This window comes from Chiloscyllium punctatum, chromosome 10 (genome assembly GCF_047496795.1).
Source record: "Chiloscyllium punctatum isolate Juve2018m chromosome 10, sChiPun1.3, whole genome shotgun sequence".
NCBI classification, from domain to species: domain Eukaryota; kingdom Metazoa; phylum Chordata; class Chondrichthyes; order Orectolobiformes; family Hemiscylliidae; genus Chiloscyllium; species Chiloscyllium punctatum.
This window is the reverse complement of record NC_092748.1, coordinates 122,714,832-122,732,739: the sequence shown is the minus strand read 5'-3', so window position 1 is coordinate 122,732,739 and position 17,908 is coordinate 122,714,832. Positions and strand designations below refer to the sequence as shown.

At 43.1% G+C, this 17,908-nt stretch overlaps 1 protein-coding gene across 1 annotated transcript in view; it reads right to left on the bottom strand.

Annotated features, from left to right (window-relative positions):
• Positions 1-356: 356 nt before the first annotated feature.
• Positions 357-17,908, bottom strand: part of retreg2 (reticulophagy regulator family member 2) — an 89,148-nt gene continuing 71,596 nt past the window's right edge. The window contains exons 8-9 of the mRNA XM_072580069.1: positions 5,969-6,104; positions 357-5,236 (exon numbers count right to left, since the gene is read on the bottom strand). Coding sequence (XP_072436170.1) covers positions 4,629-5,236; positions 5,969-6,104 — 744 coding nt within the window. The 3' untranslated portion in view covers positions 357-4,628. The remainder of the gene's footprint in view (positions 5,237-5,968; positions 6,105-17,908) is intronic.

The window sequence follows — 17,908 nt, the reverse complement described above, 5'->3', positions numbered from 1 at the left end:
ATTTACAAGTGATGTGGTCTTCCACCAAATCTGCTGTCACTGTCTGTCTCGGTGATAAAGGTCAACAGTTTGAAGGTGCTGTTACAAGAAGCTTGATCAATTACTGTACTGTATTTTGTAGATGGTACACATTACTGCCACTGTGAATCAATGGTGAAGGAAGTGAATGCTGAGGGTGGTGGATGTGATGCCAATGGAGAGTGTCAAGCTTCTTGAGTGTTGTTGGAGCCCACCCAAAGTTTTCCATCACATTCCTGACTTACACACCACAAAACTACACTGATCTTGAGATGTAATAAATTGGCATGAGTGTCATCATTTTAAGATGCAAACTTCTGCCCTACACATAAATGTGCTACTGTTGCACCACAAGCCTAGTAAGGCAAGGCTGTTTAATATATACACAAATGACTTGCCAACAGTTATGTCTCACAAGTTCATCTTTGCTAGTTATGTCACCCAAGCTCCATCCTTCTGCACCCAGTTCAGATCCTCCACAGAGGTTTTACAAAGTTAAAAGACTACAGCTGCACATAGTGCATCACACTGAATCTCTCCGAAACCAGATCCTGTCAAAGTGCTGAAAAAGAACTGCACATCTACATGGATACCTGGAGTATTGTGTATGGTGTCCTTACTTGACAAGGGATATAGTTTCACTGGAGGCAGTTCAGAGGAGGTTTACTAGACTGATTCCAGAGATTGGGCGGCGGGGGGAAGTTGTCTTAGGAAGAGAGATTGAGCAGTTCAAGCTAATATTCCCTGAAGTTTAGAAGAATGAGAGGTGGTCTAATTGAGATAATTAAGATGCTAAAGGGGATTGAGAAAGTATCCATGAAGAGACTGATTTCCCCTTATAAGACAATCTAGAATTCGAGGTCAATTTTGTTTATCAGTTTGTCTATATTGTTCTGAATGCTTTATACACTAATGTCTAGAGCATTGAGGCTTGCCTTTTTGCCAATTTTAATCACCTTAACTTTTCTTTGTATGTAGCCCACTTGCCTCTTGCCCTTGATTACTCTGTCTCCCATTTTCACATTTTAATATCTACCACCAGATGTCTTTTGGATCAAAGCATGAGAAACAATGGGAAGTCATCAAAAGCTCTCTGTGACAAGTCGTACTGTCAAATGGCAAGTTTTGAACTGACACAGTGAATGATCCTTGCTCAGGACAGGCCAGGCTACTTCCTTTAATAGCCTCAGTTGCATCCTATCAAGTCCAGGGGACTTAACAAACTCCTTTAGTTTCCCTAGGACTTTTTTTCTCTAGTGATAATTATTGTATTAATTTACTCTCCTCTCCTCCTTTTGCCCCTTGAATATTTAGTAAATTTGGATATTAGTCATAGTCATCAACTATGAAGACCTGATGCAAACCATTGCTGCCACTCTGTCATTTCTTGGCTCCCCATATTTTATTTCCTCAGTGTTCAATAGGGACAGTGCACTCTAACGACCCTAGAACAGGACACCTGAAAGCTATTAAGCCCAATTAGCCCACCCCCTCTGATCTTTCCTGCTCTAAGGAAACAATGCCAGACTCTCTACATTCATTGATGTTGTTCATCCCTGGTTCCATTCTGATTATTCTCCTCTGCAGCATCTTCAAGATTCTAACATCCTCCTTCATGGACAGAGTTTAGAACTGAACATGATTGTCCAGCTTAGAACCAACCAGGTCTCAGGCTATAAAGGTGCTGTATCACCTCCATGGCTTTTGTACTCTTCCTAGGGCAGTGAACAAGTTCAAAGGTTAAAAATCTGGAACAGGGATTGAATACAGCCAGTTCTTTGTTTGATGAAGGCCAGCAACAAATTTGCTCTTAAGTGTCAATTCTGAAGAATCATACTGGACTTGAAATGTAAACTCGGTTTCTCTCTCCACAGATGCTGTCAGACCTGGTGAGTTTCTCCAGCACTCTTTATGTTTGTTTCAATTTTCTAGCATCCACAGTATTTTGTCTTTATTGCTCTTAAACATTGATTACATTAATGGCTCCAATCTTCCAATTGGACTGTGATTATTATTTTAATCAGTAGCTGGGCATATCACAGTCTTAGCTGGGGCCCTCTTGTGGTAATGTCCATACCCTGTACTATAGAAGCCTGAGTTCAAGTCCCACCTGCTCCAGAGGTGTGTAATAAAATCTCTGAACAGGTTGATTAGATTAGATTACTTTACAGTGTGGAAACAGGCCCTTTGGCCCAATAAGTCCACACTGCCCCACCGAAGCGCAACCCACCCATACCCCTACATCTACCCCTTACCTAACACTACGGGCAATTTAGCATGGCCAATTCACCTGACCTGCACATCTTTGGACTGTGGGAGGAAACCGGAGCACCCGGAGGAAACCCACGCAGACACGGGGAGAATGTGCAAACTCTACACAGACAGTCCCCTGAGGCGGGAATTGAACCCGGGTCTCTGGCATTATGAGGCAGCAGTGCTAACCACTGTGCCACCCTAAAAAATTTTTTTAAAATATAGGCCCTAGTTTTAGCTGTTGCCTTTTCCACATTCAAGTGCTTTTGCAACCTGGAGGAGAAGTTAATTGTTCACTTGTAAAACTCATCTCCGGAATCGTAAGACTCAGATCGCCATCACTGACACTGATCACACAGCCATCTTTTGCAAACTCCTGTGAACTTGACAACTACAACTTATATTTACATAACACCTTTAACTGATGAACTGTCCCAAGGTGTTTCCTGTAGCATCATGAAACAAAGACAGACAGACAGAGCCACATAAGGAACTATGAGTTCCCATGACCAAACATTTGGTGAAAAACATAGGCTTTAACAGAGGCAGGCAAGGTAGAACATGTGCTAAACTGTAAGTCAGCCATGAGCTTTTCTGGTGGAGTCCCTACCTGAAAAGCAGCCTCTATCAATTCATCTTGAGCCTGTTTTGCAGATACAACCCGCTCAAGCCCTGCTCCAAAACTGCTTCCTGGTATCAGTCTCTTTGCATTTTTAAATCCATATATTTAAATTTCAACTTCTCTACTAATCATCAACCACTCTGCTACTTCTGTTAAAAGCTCATTCAACACCATCTTCAACAATATTAGGAACTTCTTATTTACTAATCAATATTTTTCCAGATTATTTTCTTTAACCGCTTTGCCACTGGCACTAAACTACCTAAACTGTAAATTCTGTTCATTCCTCTCCCCATTTGAACAAAAAGACTCTATTGCATGTCCCCATTTCTTTGTTTCAGTTACAGCATCCCTTACCTGCTACTCCAGAGAATGTGAATCATTGGTCTCTGATCAAGGGGAGTTTAAGAATGAGAATTGGACTTACATTACTTTTCATAATTGATATCAGAATATCAAACATGAATGGTCTGGATTTGCATGTAGGATGTGCAGTTTTAGTTTGCAGATAACATAAAAGTTTGCAATGTAGTAAATAGTGAGCGGGACAAGAGATTTCAGAAAGACGTGCGGAATGGTGAAATGGGCTGACACATGGCATACACAGTTTAATACAATGAGTGTGAAGTTTGGAAACTTGGAAATGTAGTAAAGTCTGAATGGCCCCATTTTGATAAGGTCTAAGCCAAACGAGACCTGGGAAAAATACTCGCAAATCTTTAAAAGTGACAGGATAAGTTAATAAGGATGTTGAAGTAAGTGTATTGGAGATGCAGCTTTGTAAGCACAAGTGCTGAATAAATGAATAAGAAAGTCATGATACACCTTTACAGATCATTGGTGAAGTACTTTCTGCATAATTTTGGTCATGAAATCTCAGATTTCTCAATATCTTGAAAACATCTGCAAGCAATTGCACCTTGGCACCTACAATGGAAGAGCTGCATTGTTAGAGGTGCTGTCTTTCAGAACTGCTCTCACAACTAGATGTGGAAGATCTTCTTTAAAGTAGGCAAGGTCTTCCAATACTCAACCCTTGACCAACTTCACGAAAACACAACAGTGGACATTAGCATATTCCTGCTGTAGGATCTTCTTTATGAATTGGTTCCCATATTTCCTATATTACAACAATGACTACCTTTCAGAAGTGCTTCATTGCCTGTAAATATTCTTTGGACATCTTGAGACCAAAAATGTTATATAAGGATGCAAGTCATTCTTTTGCACTCTTTGTACATTGCAAAGGTATCATCACCTTCTTAACCAGGGCAGTTGAGATCAGTTAGATCTCCCAATGCCACACAAGGTGGGATCAGCAAACATGTGTGCATATGGATTAGCGCCACATTGAGTCAGATCGGTTCATTCAGCACAGGCTGGAGATGCATCCTGGGTCTTTCAGATTGTGTGGTGTTCAGTACCACATCCGACAAAGCAATAATCAAGTGAAGATAGCCTAGTGAATAATTTTAATGTGCTTAGTACTATGTTAACATTGTTGCTCATGTAATGAAGACTGGCTTCTGTGGGATTGCATACCCATTGAACAGGCTCTTTGGACGAGGGACTGAGATGCAATAGCACTGTGCACTAAGGAAAAGGGCTCGGTAGATGGCAGTACCACACACATTGAGGGTCTAGGTATGAATTCAGGGGAAGTGCAATGCCACACAATGAGGGATATATGAGGCCTTTCTAACTAACCCAGTAATCTACAGGCTAGCTGCTGCCACTAACTCTGCCTTAGTAGCTCAGCTTCTGTAACTTGTGACATACTCTGTCCTTTTTGCACCTGCTGGAGCTGCTCATTTAGCCCAAGCTCTGTGTCCAGCTGATCCAACTCCCCCTGGTCCAGCACCTCAAAATCATCCACTTCGTCATGAGATTCTACCTCTGTCAGGTTCAATTCCATCAATCCTGCCTGGGAGAGGTCCTGCTGTGATTCAGTAGAAAGAAATTCTGAGCTCTCAGACTGGTCTCCTGTAAGCGGGTTAGAAAGCAGGGCGCTCAGTGTATTCTGAACCACTGTGGTAATTGCTGAGGTTACAATCTCCTCACTGAAGGCCTCTAGAGTCAAGCTTAGAGCAGAGGCTTGGCCAGTCTTTGGCATGTTCACTGTTGCCCCATTCCCATTGAAATGTGTATTTACAAAGTGCAGAGGGGAGCTCAGTGTCTGAACGAAGAATTGAGAGTCCTGAGAGCTACAGGTCTCTGGTGTTAACCCTGTCGAGATCTGAGAGGGAGTTCCATCACCAGATAAGTCCTCCACCGAGGGAAACTCCGGTAGGTCTTTCGCAAAAGCTTCTTCTGGCTCACTATGCAGGCTCTGCTGGTCCAGATCTGAAATCAAAGGAGGGTAATGACAGAATCTTACTGCACACAAGGTCATTCATCTGTGTGCTGGCTTTCTGAAGGAGCCAACCAATAGATTAGGAGAGGCAATGGCCGAGTGGTATTATCGCTGGACTGTTAATCCAGAGACCCAGAAAACATTATGGCAATCTGGGTTTGAATCCTGACATGGCAGGTGGTGGAATTTGAATTTAATAAAATATCTGGAATTCAGAGTCTAATGGTGACCATGAATCCATTGTCGGACTGTTGGAAAAACCCATCTGGGTCACTAATGCCATTTAGGGAAGGAAACTGCCATCCTTACCTGGCCTGGCCTATATGTGACTCCAGACCCACAGCAATGTGGTTGACTCTTAACTGCCCTCTGGGCAATTAGGTATGGGCAATAAATGCTGAGTAGCTAGCGACGACCTCATCCCGTGAATGAATGAAAAAATAAAGACCTTTACCCCTTGCTCTTCACAATAGCCTGAAGAACATTTCCCTCCCAAGAATGTGGGGTGAAATGAGAAATATTTTGAAAGATGTGAAACGGTAACTCTTTGTAGTGACAGGATAGATATGAAAGGGAGGACATTTACATCACCAATGGAAGGAACAAGGGAATATGATGACTGCGACTAATTTTTCACAGCAGAGGCACAATGGGCTGAACAGCCTCCTTCTGTAGTAAGGGATTCTGTGAAAATACAAACACATTGCAGAAGCTTGAATTACCTTCTGATACATCTGTTAGTTGTGGTGTTGCTCCCCGGGACATTGAGAATCCTCCACTTTCCAGAATGGAAGCCTCTTCATCTGACAACTCAGAGTCGGTGATTGCCAAAGCCAGAGCGGTTGTCCTGACATCGACCTATGACAGAAATTCTCATACTCAGTGCTTCAGTCAAGAACACAGAAGCAGCAGAATGAGTCCCTCTTTTGCTAGTTTCTGTTTCCTCCCTGACCTTTGTCTACACTTCTCCTTCATGACTTCAAACCCCTTTTCCCAATTTCGTTCCCACCTCACTCCTGAAAACGTCACTCTGACTTCACTTCACTAAAATTCCCAACCTGATCCCCCCAAAACATGAACTTCAACCCTTTCCTGACCTCACCACACCAAACTCCCTTCCTTCAACAGAGTTAAGTGATCACAACTAACAGATCAGATCTAAGCTCTGCAGTTCAATTGTGGTGATTGATTAAACAATTCTTTGGAAGAGGAAGCTCTACAAATATCCCCATCCACAATAATGGAAGAGCCTGACACATCAGGGCAAAAAAAAAATTGCATTCACAGCAATCTTCAGCTAAAAGTGCTGATTGGAGGATTCATCTCGGCCTCCTCCAGTTGTCCCCAGCATTACAGATACCAGTCTTTATCCAAACTGATCACTCCATGTGGTATCAAGAAACAGCTGAAGGCATCAGATACTACAAGGGCCATGGACCCTGAAAGCATTCCAGCAATGGTACTTGTTATGGACCAGGCCAGACCTCTCAAAATGTTTCAAGAAAGTAGCCCAGATCCTAACTTTTCTAATTGTTTTAAGCAGGTGTAAAGTGTATATTCCACAAGAGAATTAGCTGGTCAAACCACTTAGTTTTAAACAAAAAGAACTTATTGACAATATTACTGAATAAAACAGAAACACCAGAAAACAGAGTACCGAATATCTTAACCTATTCGAAAAACCAACAGATCATCCCAACCTAAAATGACGCTGTTCTAAATACTTGCAACAATCCCCATAAACACCCTTTGGCACAAAAGGTAAAATCAAACACAGCTTCTTACAGGATTGAGGTCAGAGAAAGAATACCAGCCTGAACCTGCTTCTTTAGGTCCATCAGCTTTTTTCCACACTACTGCTAAAAACCCAATCAAACCAGATCAAAGCTGAGTATGGAGAACTGGCCACTCCCCTTTCTTGTCCAAGTGTTTTTTTTAACTTGACAGCCTTGTGTCTGAGGCAGCCTCTGTTAGCTATTATCAAATTGGCCCTAAAACCCTTCACTTCCAGACTTTTCGGAGTCTGTGTCATGTATGACCTCTCTGAAAAAAAGAGCCAAGGACACCATAACCTTGTTAAAGGATCAGCTTCATCACATACTGAAGACTTGTGCCTAAGAACTTGATGCTCCCCTAACCAAGCTGCTCAAGTACAGTTACAACAGTGGCATCTACCTGATATGTGGAAAATTGTCCAGGTATGTCTTATACACAAAAAACGGATTAAAACCAACCACCAGTTACCGTCCCATCAGCCTGCTCTTGATCATCAGTAAAGTGATGGAAGGTGTCATCAACATTGCTATTAAGCCTCATCTACTCAGCAATAGCTTGCTCATTGATGCCCAGTTTGGGTTCCACCAGGGCCACTCAGCTCCTGATCTCATTACAGCCTTGGTTCAAACATGGACAAAAGAGCTGAATTCCAGAGGGGAGGGGAGAGTGACAGTCCTTGATATCAATGCTGCATTCAACCAAGTGTGGCATCAAGGGGCCTCAGCAAAACTGCAGAATAAACTGATCAGCGTTTAATCTCTCCAGCGATTGGAATCATACCCAGCACATAGAAAGATGGTTGTGGTTGTTGGAGGTCAGTCATCTCAGCTCCAGGCTATCTCTGTAGAAGTTCCTCAGGACAGTGTCGTAGGCCCAACCATCTTCAGCTGCTTTGTCAATGGCCTTCATCAATCATAAGATCAGAAGTGGGGATATACACTGATGACTACACAATGTTCAATATTCAAGCTCAGGCTGAAAAGTGACAAGTAATATTCAAGCAACACAAATGCCAGGCAACCACCATCACCAAAGAGACAACCTAATCCATGTCATTCAACAGCATTACCATCATAATAAACCCCATTATCCATATCCTGGGGGTTACCTTTAACCAGAAACTGAATTAGACCAGTCATACAAATACAGTAGCTATAACAGCAGAACAGAGGCTAGGAATCCTGCAGCAAGTAACTCACATTTTGACTTCTCAAAACCTGTCCACTATCTACAAGACACACGTCAAGAGTGCGATGGAATACTCCTCACTTGTTAGGATGAGTGCGGCCCCAACAACACTCAAGAAGGTTGACACCATCCAGGCCAAACCAGCACACTTGATTGGCATCATGTCCACAAACACTCAGTAGCAACAGTCTGTACTATCTACAAGATGCACTGCAAAGATTTATCAGTACACATTAGGCAGCATCTTCTAAACCCAAGAATACTGCCACCCCCAGCAGGACAAGGGCAGCAGATACATAGGAACACTACCACTTGCAAGTTTCCTTCAAAGCCACTCACCATCTTGACTTGGAAATACAGAACAACCTTGATTATCCGAACGAGATGGGCAGGGAGTTTTTGTTCAGATATTGGATAATGTTTTTACGGGAGCTGGTTTCAGATAATCCAACATTCGGATAACTGACGTTCGGATAACCGAGGTTGTTCTGCAAGGGCTTTTGCCCGAAACGTTGATTTTCCTGCTCCTCAGCTGCGACCTGACCTGCTGTGCTTTTCCAGCACTTGTCTAATCTAGACTCTTGTTCTGTATATTGCTGTTCCTTCAGTGTCGCTGGGTCAAAATCCTGAAATTCCATTCTTAATGGCATTGCGGATCTATCTACAGGTAGCTCACCCCCACTTTCTCAAGGAAAAATAGAGATGGGTAATAAATGCTGGTCCATTCAGCCACACCCACATCCCATGGTGAATTAAAAACACACTCACCCCCCAAACCCTTCCCGAAATCACTCCCTCACCCCAAACTAAGACCTGACTTCACTACTGCATCAAAACATCTGCCCAATCATACACTGATGCCCTCAAACTCGCTCCAAAACTATCCTTAACATCAAGGCACAATTTGATTGAGTGTGGCAACAAGGAGCCCTGGCATAACTGGTTTCAATGGGAATTTGAGAAACTTTCCACTGACTTGAGTCATACCTGGCAAGGAGGAAAATGGTTTTGTTTGCCGTAGGTCAGTCATCTCAGCTCCTACACATCTCTGCAGGAATTCCTCATGGTAGTGAACTCGACCCAATTATCTTCAGCAAAGACATTCCCTCCATCATAAAATTAGAAATGGGGATGGTCACTGATGAATGCAAAATTTCAGCACCATTCAGGACTCCTCAAATACTGAAGCTGTCCGTGTCCAAATGCAGCAAGACCTGGGCATTGTCCCGGCTTGGATAGATCAACAGTAGGCAACATTTGTCCTATGTATTGACCACGTCCAACAAGACAGAATCTAACCACATCTTTTTGATATCCAGTGGTATAATCATCGCTGAATCACCCACTATCAATGGAAACTAGCATTGTCCAGAAAATGAACTGGACTAGCCAATACTAATACTGGATACAAGAGCAGTTCAGCGTCTGGGAATTCTGCAGTAAGTAACTCACCTCCTGACTCACCAAAAGCCTGTTTGCAATATACAAGGCACATATCAGGAGTGTGATGGAATATTCTTCAGTTGCCTAGATGTGTGCAGCTCCAACAACAGTCAAAAAGCTAGACACCACCCAATACAAAGTAGCTGCTTGACTGGAAGGTCTAACATATGAGGAATGGCTGAGGATCCTGGGATTGTATTCATTGGAGTTTAGAAGATTAAGGGGAGATTTAATAGAAACTTACAAGATAATACATGGCTTGGAGAGGGTGGACGCTAGGAAATTGTTTCCGTTAGGTGAGGAGACTAGGACCCGTGGACACAGCCTTAGAATTAGAGGGGGTAAATTCAGAACAGAAATGCGGAGACATTTCTTCAGCCAGAGAGTGGTGGGCCTGTGGAATTCATTGCTGCAGAGTGCAGTGGAGGCTGGGACACTAAATGTCTTCAAGGCAGAGATTGATAAATTCTTGATGTCACAAGGAATTAAGGGCTACGGGGAGAATGCGGGTAAGTGGAGTTGAAATGCCCATTAGCCATGATTGAATGGCAGAGTGGACTTGATGGGCCGAATGGCCTTACTTCCGCTCCTATGTCTTATGGTACCAGATTCACTATCTTAATACTCAATCACTGAGACGCATCTACGAGAGGGACTGTAGAAATTCACCAAGATTCCTTATGTAGCACCTTCCTAACCCATGACTACAGCCATCTGGAAAGACAAACACTGCAGATATACAGGCACCACCTGCAAGTGCTCCTCGTAGTCACTCACCATTCTGACATGGAAATACATCACCGTTTCTTCGTTGTTGCTGGAATAAAATCCCCAAACTCTCTCCATTTTAGCATTGTGGGTGTATCTGGTGCACACACATTGTAGTGGTTAGATTTCAGTTCACCACCACCTTCTCAGGGACAGTTAGGAACGGGTCTTGTCAACATTCCCTACATCCCGCAATGAACATAAAAATATTCGATCTTGCACTCATTAGGACTCGGATGCAAGAAAACAAACTTTGAAAAGGAACATCAATTTATACAGCATGAGGAGAGGGTTATAATGGTTGGACTGAAGTTGCCCTAGAGTTACAGCAGGGATCTGTTAACTGTCAATCATAGGTGATTAAGCTTAGAGCAGGCAGGTACATTCTAACTGTTCAGGGTGATGCCATGGCGAATGCAACAAAAATTGGCAATCTCCATAACTCTTTCTCAATGAAGGTGCTGAGTGGGCAGAGATTACTTTAACCGCAAAAAGACAGGGTCCTGTGTGTGAATACAGTAGCTTCAGGTAAGCCCGCCTGACAATCTCATAATTGGGTTCTGGTGAGCTTCTTGTCACAGGGGTCTGCATGATTTAATATGTCCGATGCTGGACACAATGTTCTCAATTTTGCAAGAATGAACCAGTTGAGAACATTTGGCACTCTGTGTTGACTTGTACAATGAATTTGTACAAATGTATTTTGATGCTAAAATTAAATATGTTATAAAACATATGATAAATGCCTCCAAGTGGGAGGTGATGGCGTGGTGATGAAGTCATTCAACTACTAATCCAGAATCCCAGGTTAACAGCTGCTCCTTGGATGCTGCCTGAACTGCTGTGCTCGTCCAGCACCACTAATCCAGAATATGGGGACATGAGTTTGAGTCCCACCATGACAAATGGTGAAATTTGAATTCAATAAAAAATGGAATTAAAAGCTAGTCTAATCACATTCATGTTGATGACTGTAAATACCCATGTGGTTCACTAAGGTCCATTGAAGGGAGTGAAATCTGCAAGAGTTATCTGGTGTGGCAATGTGGTAAACTCTTAACTGGCCAGTGGCAAGCCACTCAGGTCAAGGGGTAATTAAGAATGGACGATAAGCGCTGCTTTGCCTGTGCCACTATATCCCATGTACAAGGTAATTAAAGAAAAAGCATCCTCACCCCATGCAAAGAGGAACAGATTCCAGTGCATCACAAATACACCTTTGTCTTCAATCTGCTCTCGCTCAGATCCTGTTTCATTCTGGAGACACTTTGATGTGCACGAGGTTTGGGAGTAACCTGCTGTTGGATATTACAGTCTTGATTTGATTTATGGTCATATACCGAGATACAGTGAAAAGTATTGTTTTGAGTGCTCCCAGATCTTACATAAGGATATAGAAACAGAGGTTCTGTATAACGTGTTATATATGTCAGGTGGTTGGAAAATTTCAACATGCATTTAGACCTGCAGCTTTGATACCTATACCAGTTCTGAAGAACCATTTAGTGAGTGTCAGTGGATTGTGTATGACCATTGCCAAAAATGGAAGTAGGACATCAGTGTATCCTTACAATTATGTAAATGACAATCCAATTCCCAGAAGCTGTTCCTTTAAAGGACCATTACAGCTGGAGTTATGGTGGAATTTTTTTTAATGCATTCTGAACTTCCAATTGAGAAGTAGTCTGATCTGGGTTCTGAGTTTAGGTCTAAAGTTTTCAAGGAAATCATGAGCAATTTGGTACAAAACAATTTATGTCAATTGCTTACCATCCTTAAACACAGGGAGCTTTAGAGAGATCCCATCAGACCTTCCAACGCATGAGTAAGGCAAAATGTCACAAATGTCCACAGGACTAGGATAATGGATTAGATTTCTAACTATTTGCTTTCAGGGATTATCCAAATTAATCTACTGTGTTAAGTCCATTTAAATTTATCTACAGCACAAGAACATTTGAAAGGTTCACAAGTGAAATGTAGAGAATGGGCAGATAAACATGCAGCAATGAAAGTGTTGCATGTAGGAAATGAGAATAGCTACCTTTACAAGATGAACCTTTGAAAACGAATTTCAGTCCTTTTTTTATTCAGTTGTGGGATGTGGGCATCGCTGGTTGGGCCAGCATTTATTGTCCAACGAATGTTTGAAATTCACTCATGGCATGTGCTCATCACTAGCTGGGCCAGCATTGTCCATCCCTGTGATGGCCAGTGAGAAGGTGCTTGTCAGCTGCCTTCTTGAACCACTGCTGTCCTTACAGTGTTAGGATACCCACAATGCTCTTTGGGAGGGAGTTCCAGGATCCCGACCCAGCGACACAGAAGGAACGGTGGTTTCTTTGCAAGTCTGGATGCTGAGTGGTTTTGAGGGCACCTTGCATGTGTCAGTGTTCCCATGTTTCTGCTGCCCTTACCTTCTAGATCGTAGTGATCATGGGTTTGAAAGATGCTGTCCACAGATCTTTGATGAATTTCCACAGTTCATCTTGGAGATAATACACACTGCTGCTACCAAGCATTAGTGGTAGAGGGTATCAGAAATCACACAACGCCAGGTTATAGTGCAACAGGTTTACTTGAAATCACAAGCTTTTGGAGTGCTGCTCCTTTGTCAGGTCGAAGGAGCAGCACTCAGAAACCTTGTGATTTCAAATAAACCTGTTGCACTTTAACCTGGTGTTGGGTGACTTCTGACTTTGTCCAAACCAGTTGAACATCGGCACCTCCACATCAGTGATAGAGAGAGTGGATGTTTGTAGATGTGGCGCTAATCCAGCGAGCTGCTTTGCCTCGGATGGTGTCAAGCTTCTTGAGTGTTGTTGGAGCTGCACCCACCCATGTAAGTGGGGAGTATCACATCACACCCCTGACTTGTGCCTTGTAGATGGTGGACAGGGTTTAAGGAGTCTGGAGGTGAGTTACTTGCTGCAGGATTTCAGGCCTCTGACCTGCTTTTGCTGTCACTGTATTTACATGCGAATCCAATTCAATTTCTTTTAATATTATATTCATCTATGGAATAAGGACATTACTGGCTAGGCCAGCATTTATTGCCCATCACAGCTGCACAAAAAAAAAGAGTAAACTACTTTACTGTGAGTCAGAGTCACTTGTAAGCCAAACCAGGTTAAGTCTGCAGATTTCCTTCCAAAGAGGACAATAGTGAATTTATAGGAAGTGGTTTTATAGAATTGCTACAGTGTGGAAACAGGCATTCGGCCCATCAAGTCCACACCAACCCTCCAAAAAGTAGCCCACCCAGACCTGCCCTCTACCTTATCCCTGCATTCCCCATTGCTAATCCATCTAACCTGCAACCTTTGGACTGTAGGAGGAAACCCACGTATACAAGGAGAGAATGTGCAAATTCAACACAGTCACCTAAGGGTGTAACTGAATCCAGGTCCCTGGTGCTGGGAGAAGTGATAACCACTGAGCTACCATGCCACCTCGATTATTCAGTAATGCCCAGGATGTAGTTAATGGCACATTTAATGATGTTAGTGCCATTAAATTTCAAGGATTTGATTTTAGATCAGATTTTCTTTCATTGGAGATGTTCAAATCTTGGCACTTTTGTGCTATGTGAATATTACTTGTCAACCCTCACCTAGGTATTATCCAGATCATGTTGAATTTAGTCACATCCGATTAGGTGTGAATGGTGTCAAACATTATGCAACTCTCAGCAAACATTCCTAATCCTGATCTTATGATGGATGGAACGTCATTGATAAAGCAGCTGAAGACGCTCGAGTCTTATAAAACAAGAAAAGTACAGAAAGTTCCCTTCAACCCTTCAAGTCTGCACTGACAATGTTATCCTAAAGCAACCCTAATCCCACTTTTCAGCACTAGGCTCATATTCTTGAATATCATGACATTTTAAGTCAACTCTGCTCCCCACTCTGCAACTGGATCCTTGACTTCCTGATCCACAGATCGCAATCAGTAAGGATAAACAACAACACCTCCTTCATGATAATCCTCAATACAGGTGGCCTGCAAGACAGCATACTCAGCCCCCTATTATTCTCCTTATACACTCACGACTCTATGGCCAAATTCAACTCTAACTTGATTTACAAATTTGCTGATGATACCATCAGAAAGAGTATAGGGTAGAGAGAACTTAGTGGCATAGTGTAAAACAACAACCTCTCCCTCAATGTCAGCAAAAAAAAGGAGCTGGTCATCAACTTCAGGAAGCCAAATGGAGGACACAGCCCTGTCTGTATCAGTGGTGCTGAGGTAGAGATGGTCGAGAGCGTCAAGTTCCTAGATGTAAATATCACCAACAATCTATCCTTGTGCACCCACATTGATGCTACAGTCAATAAAGCACACCAATGTCTCTACATCCTGAGAAGGATAAGTCCACAATGACTCTTACCAATTTTTATAGATGCACCACAGAAAACATCCCATCCGGGTGCATCACAACTCAGTATGCCAATTGCTCTGCCCTAGACCACAAAAAATTATGGAGAGTTGTGAACACAGTCATGTCCACCACTGACTCCACCTATTCTTCTCACTGCCTCAAGAAAGCAGGCAATATAATCGAAGACCCCTTCCCACCCTGCGTATACACTCTTCCATTGGACAGAAGATAGAAAAGTTTGAAAACGTACCAACAGATGCATCAACAGCTTCGTCCCCAATTTTATCAAACTTATGAATAGATCTCTCATGCTGGATTTGATCTTTCTCTGCACTTCTCTGTAGCTGTGACATTATATTCTGTTCTATTACCGTGATGTACTTCTGTAAGGAATGATTTGTCTGGATAGCACAGTGAATTGTTTTGTGTATCTTGGTACATGTGACAATAATAAATCAAATCAACGCACTCACCCAAGGATGAGGTTACCTCGCCTCAACTACTTTACCAGTCTCCACATTCCAGGGCCCCACTACCCTCTGAGTGAAAAAGGTTTTCCTTCAAACTCACACCTATCAATGTTAAACTTCATCTGCCACTAATCTGCCCATCTGGTCAATCCACTTATATTCTAAGACCTCCTTCTTCCTGTCAAACATCCAGCCAATCTTTGTGTCATCCACAAATTTCTTATCATCCCCCAATTCCCCTTATATTTTCTTCAATATCTTTTATATATATCATGAACAATAACGGACCTAGTAGTGATGCTTCTGGAATGCCATTGGACACCTGCATACCCGTCACACAAACGACCTTCTGTCATCATCCTCTGATTCTCACCTCTAAGCTAATATTGCACACTGCCATTTTTCCATGCCTCTTCTTTGCTAATTGTGTTCTTGAGGACCCCGACACTTTCTATACGGTTGACATGGTGGATATGGAATTCAGTCGGGTGTGTGGTGCTGAAAAAACACAGCCTGTCAAGCAGCATACCAGGACCAGAATTGACATTTTGGGCATCAGCCCTTCATCAGGAATCGTCGATTCTCCTGCTCCTCGGATGCTACCTGACTGGCTGTGTTTTTCCAGCACAACACTTTCAACTCTGATCTCCAGCATCTACAGTCCTCACTTTCTCTTAAGGCGTTTGACAAGGTTCCCCAAGGTAGGCTACTGCACAAAATACGGAAGCATGGGATTGAGGGTAAATTAGCTGTTTGGACCAGAAATTGGCTAGCTGAAAGAGGACAGAGGGTGATGGTTGATGGGAAATCTTCATCCTGGAGTTCAGTTATACATAGAACATAGAACAGTACAGCACAGAACAGGCCCTTCAGCCCACGATGTTGTGCTGACCACTGATCCTCATGTATGCACCCTCAAATTTCTGTGACCATATGTATGTCCAGCAGTCTCTTAAATGTCCCCAATGACCTTGCTTCCACAACTGCTGCTGGCAACGCATTCCATGCTCTCTCAACTCTCTGTGTAAAGAACCCGCCTCTGACATCCCCTCTATACTTTCCTCCAACCAGCTTAAAACTATGACCCCTCGTGTTAGTCATTTCTGCCCTGGGAAATAGTCTCTGGCTATCGACTCTATCCATGCCTCTCATTATCTTGTATACCTCAATTAGGTCCCCTCTCCTCCTCCTTTTCTCCAATGAAAAAAGTCCGAGCTCAGTCAGCCTCTCTTCTATAAGATAAGCCCTCCAGTCCAGGCAGCATCCTGGTAAACCTCCTCTGAACCCTCCCCAAAGCATCCACATCTTTCCTACAATAGGGCGACCAGAACTGGACACAGTATTCCAAGTGCGGCCTAACCAAAGTTTTATAGAGCTACAACAAGATCTCACGACTCTTAAACTCAATCTCCCTGTTAATGAAAGCCAAAACACCATATGCTTTCTTAACAACCTTGTCCACTTGGGTGGCCATTTTAAGGGATCTATGTACCTGCACCCCAAGATCCCTCTGTTCCTCCACACTGCCATGAATCCTATCCTTAATCCTGTCCTCCGCTTTCAAATTCGACCTTCCAAAATGCATTACCTCGCATTTATCCAGGTTGAACTCCATCTGCCACCTCTCAGCCCATCTCTGCATCTTGTCAATGTCCCGCTGCAGCCTACAACAGCCCTCTATGCTGTCAACGACACCTCCAACCTTTGTGTCGTCTGCAAACTTGCTGACCCATCCTTCAATCCCCTCATCCAAGTCATTAATAAAAATTACAAACAATAGAGGCCCAAGGACAGAGCCCTGTGGAATACCACTCACCACAGACTTCCAGGCAGAATATTTTCCTTCTACTACCACTCGCTTCTTCTGTTGGCCAGCCAATTCTGTATCCAGACAGCTAAGTTCCCCTGTATCCCATTCCTCCTGACCTAAATGAGCCTACCATGGGGACCCTTATCAAATGCCTTGCCGAAGTCCATTTCCACCATATTCACAGCTCGACCCTCATCAACTTTTCTAGTCACATCCTCAAAGAACTCGATAAGGTTTGTGAGGCATAACCTGCCCCTCACAAAGCCATGTTAACTGCATTTAATCAAGCCATGCTCTTCCAGATGGTCATAAATCCTATCCCTCAGAATCCTTCCTAACACCTTGCAGACGACAGGCGTGAGACTGACTGGTCTGTAATTGCTGGGGATTTCCCTATTTCCTTTCTTTAAGAGCGGAATTACATTTGCCTCTCTCCAGTCCTCAGGTACAACTCCAGTGGAGAGCGAGGATGAAAAGATCTTCGCAAGTGGTGAAGCAATTGCATTTCTCGTTTCCCAAAGCAGCCGAGGACAAATCTGGTCCGGGCCTGGCAACTTGTCAATCTTAATGTTTGACAAAATTTTCAGCACATCAGCTTCCTCTATCTCTATCCATTCCAGCATGCACACCTGCTCTTCAAAGGTTTCATTCACTACAAAGTTTGTTTCTTTCGTAAAGAGAGAAGCAATAAACTCATTTAGGGCTTCCCCTGCCTCCTCAGACTCCACACACAAATTCCCTATGCAATCCCTGATCGGCCCTACTCTTTCTTTGATCATTCTCTTATTCCTCACCCAAGTGTAAAATGCCTTTGTGTTCT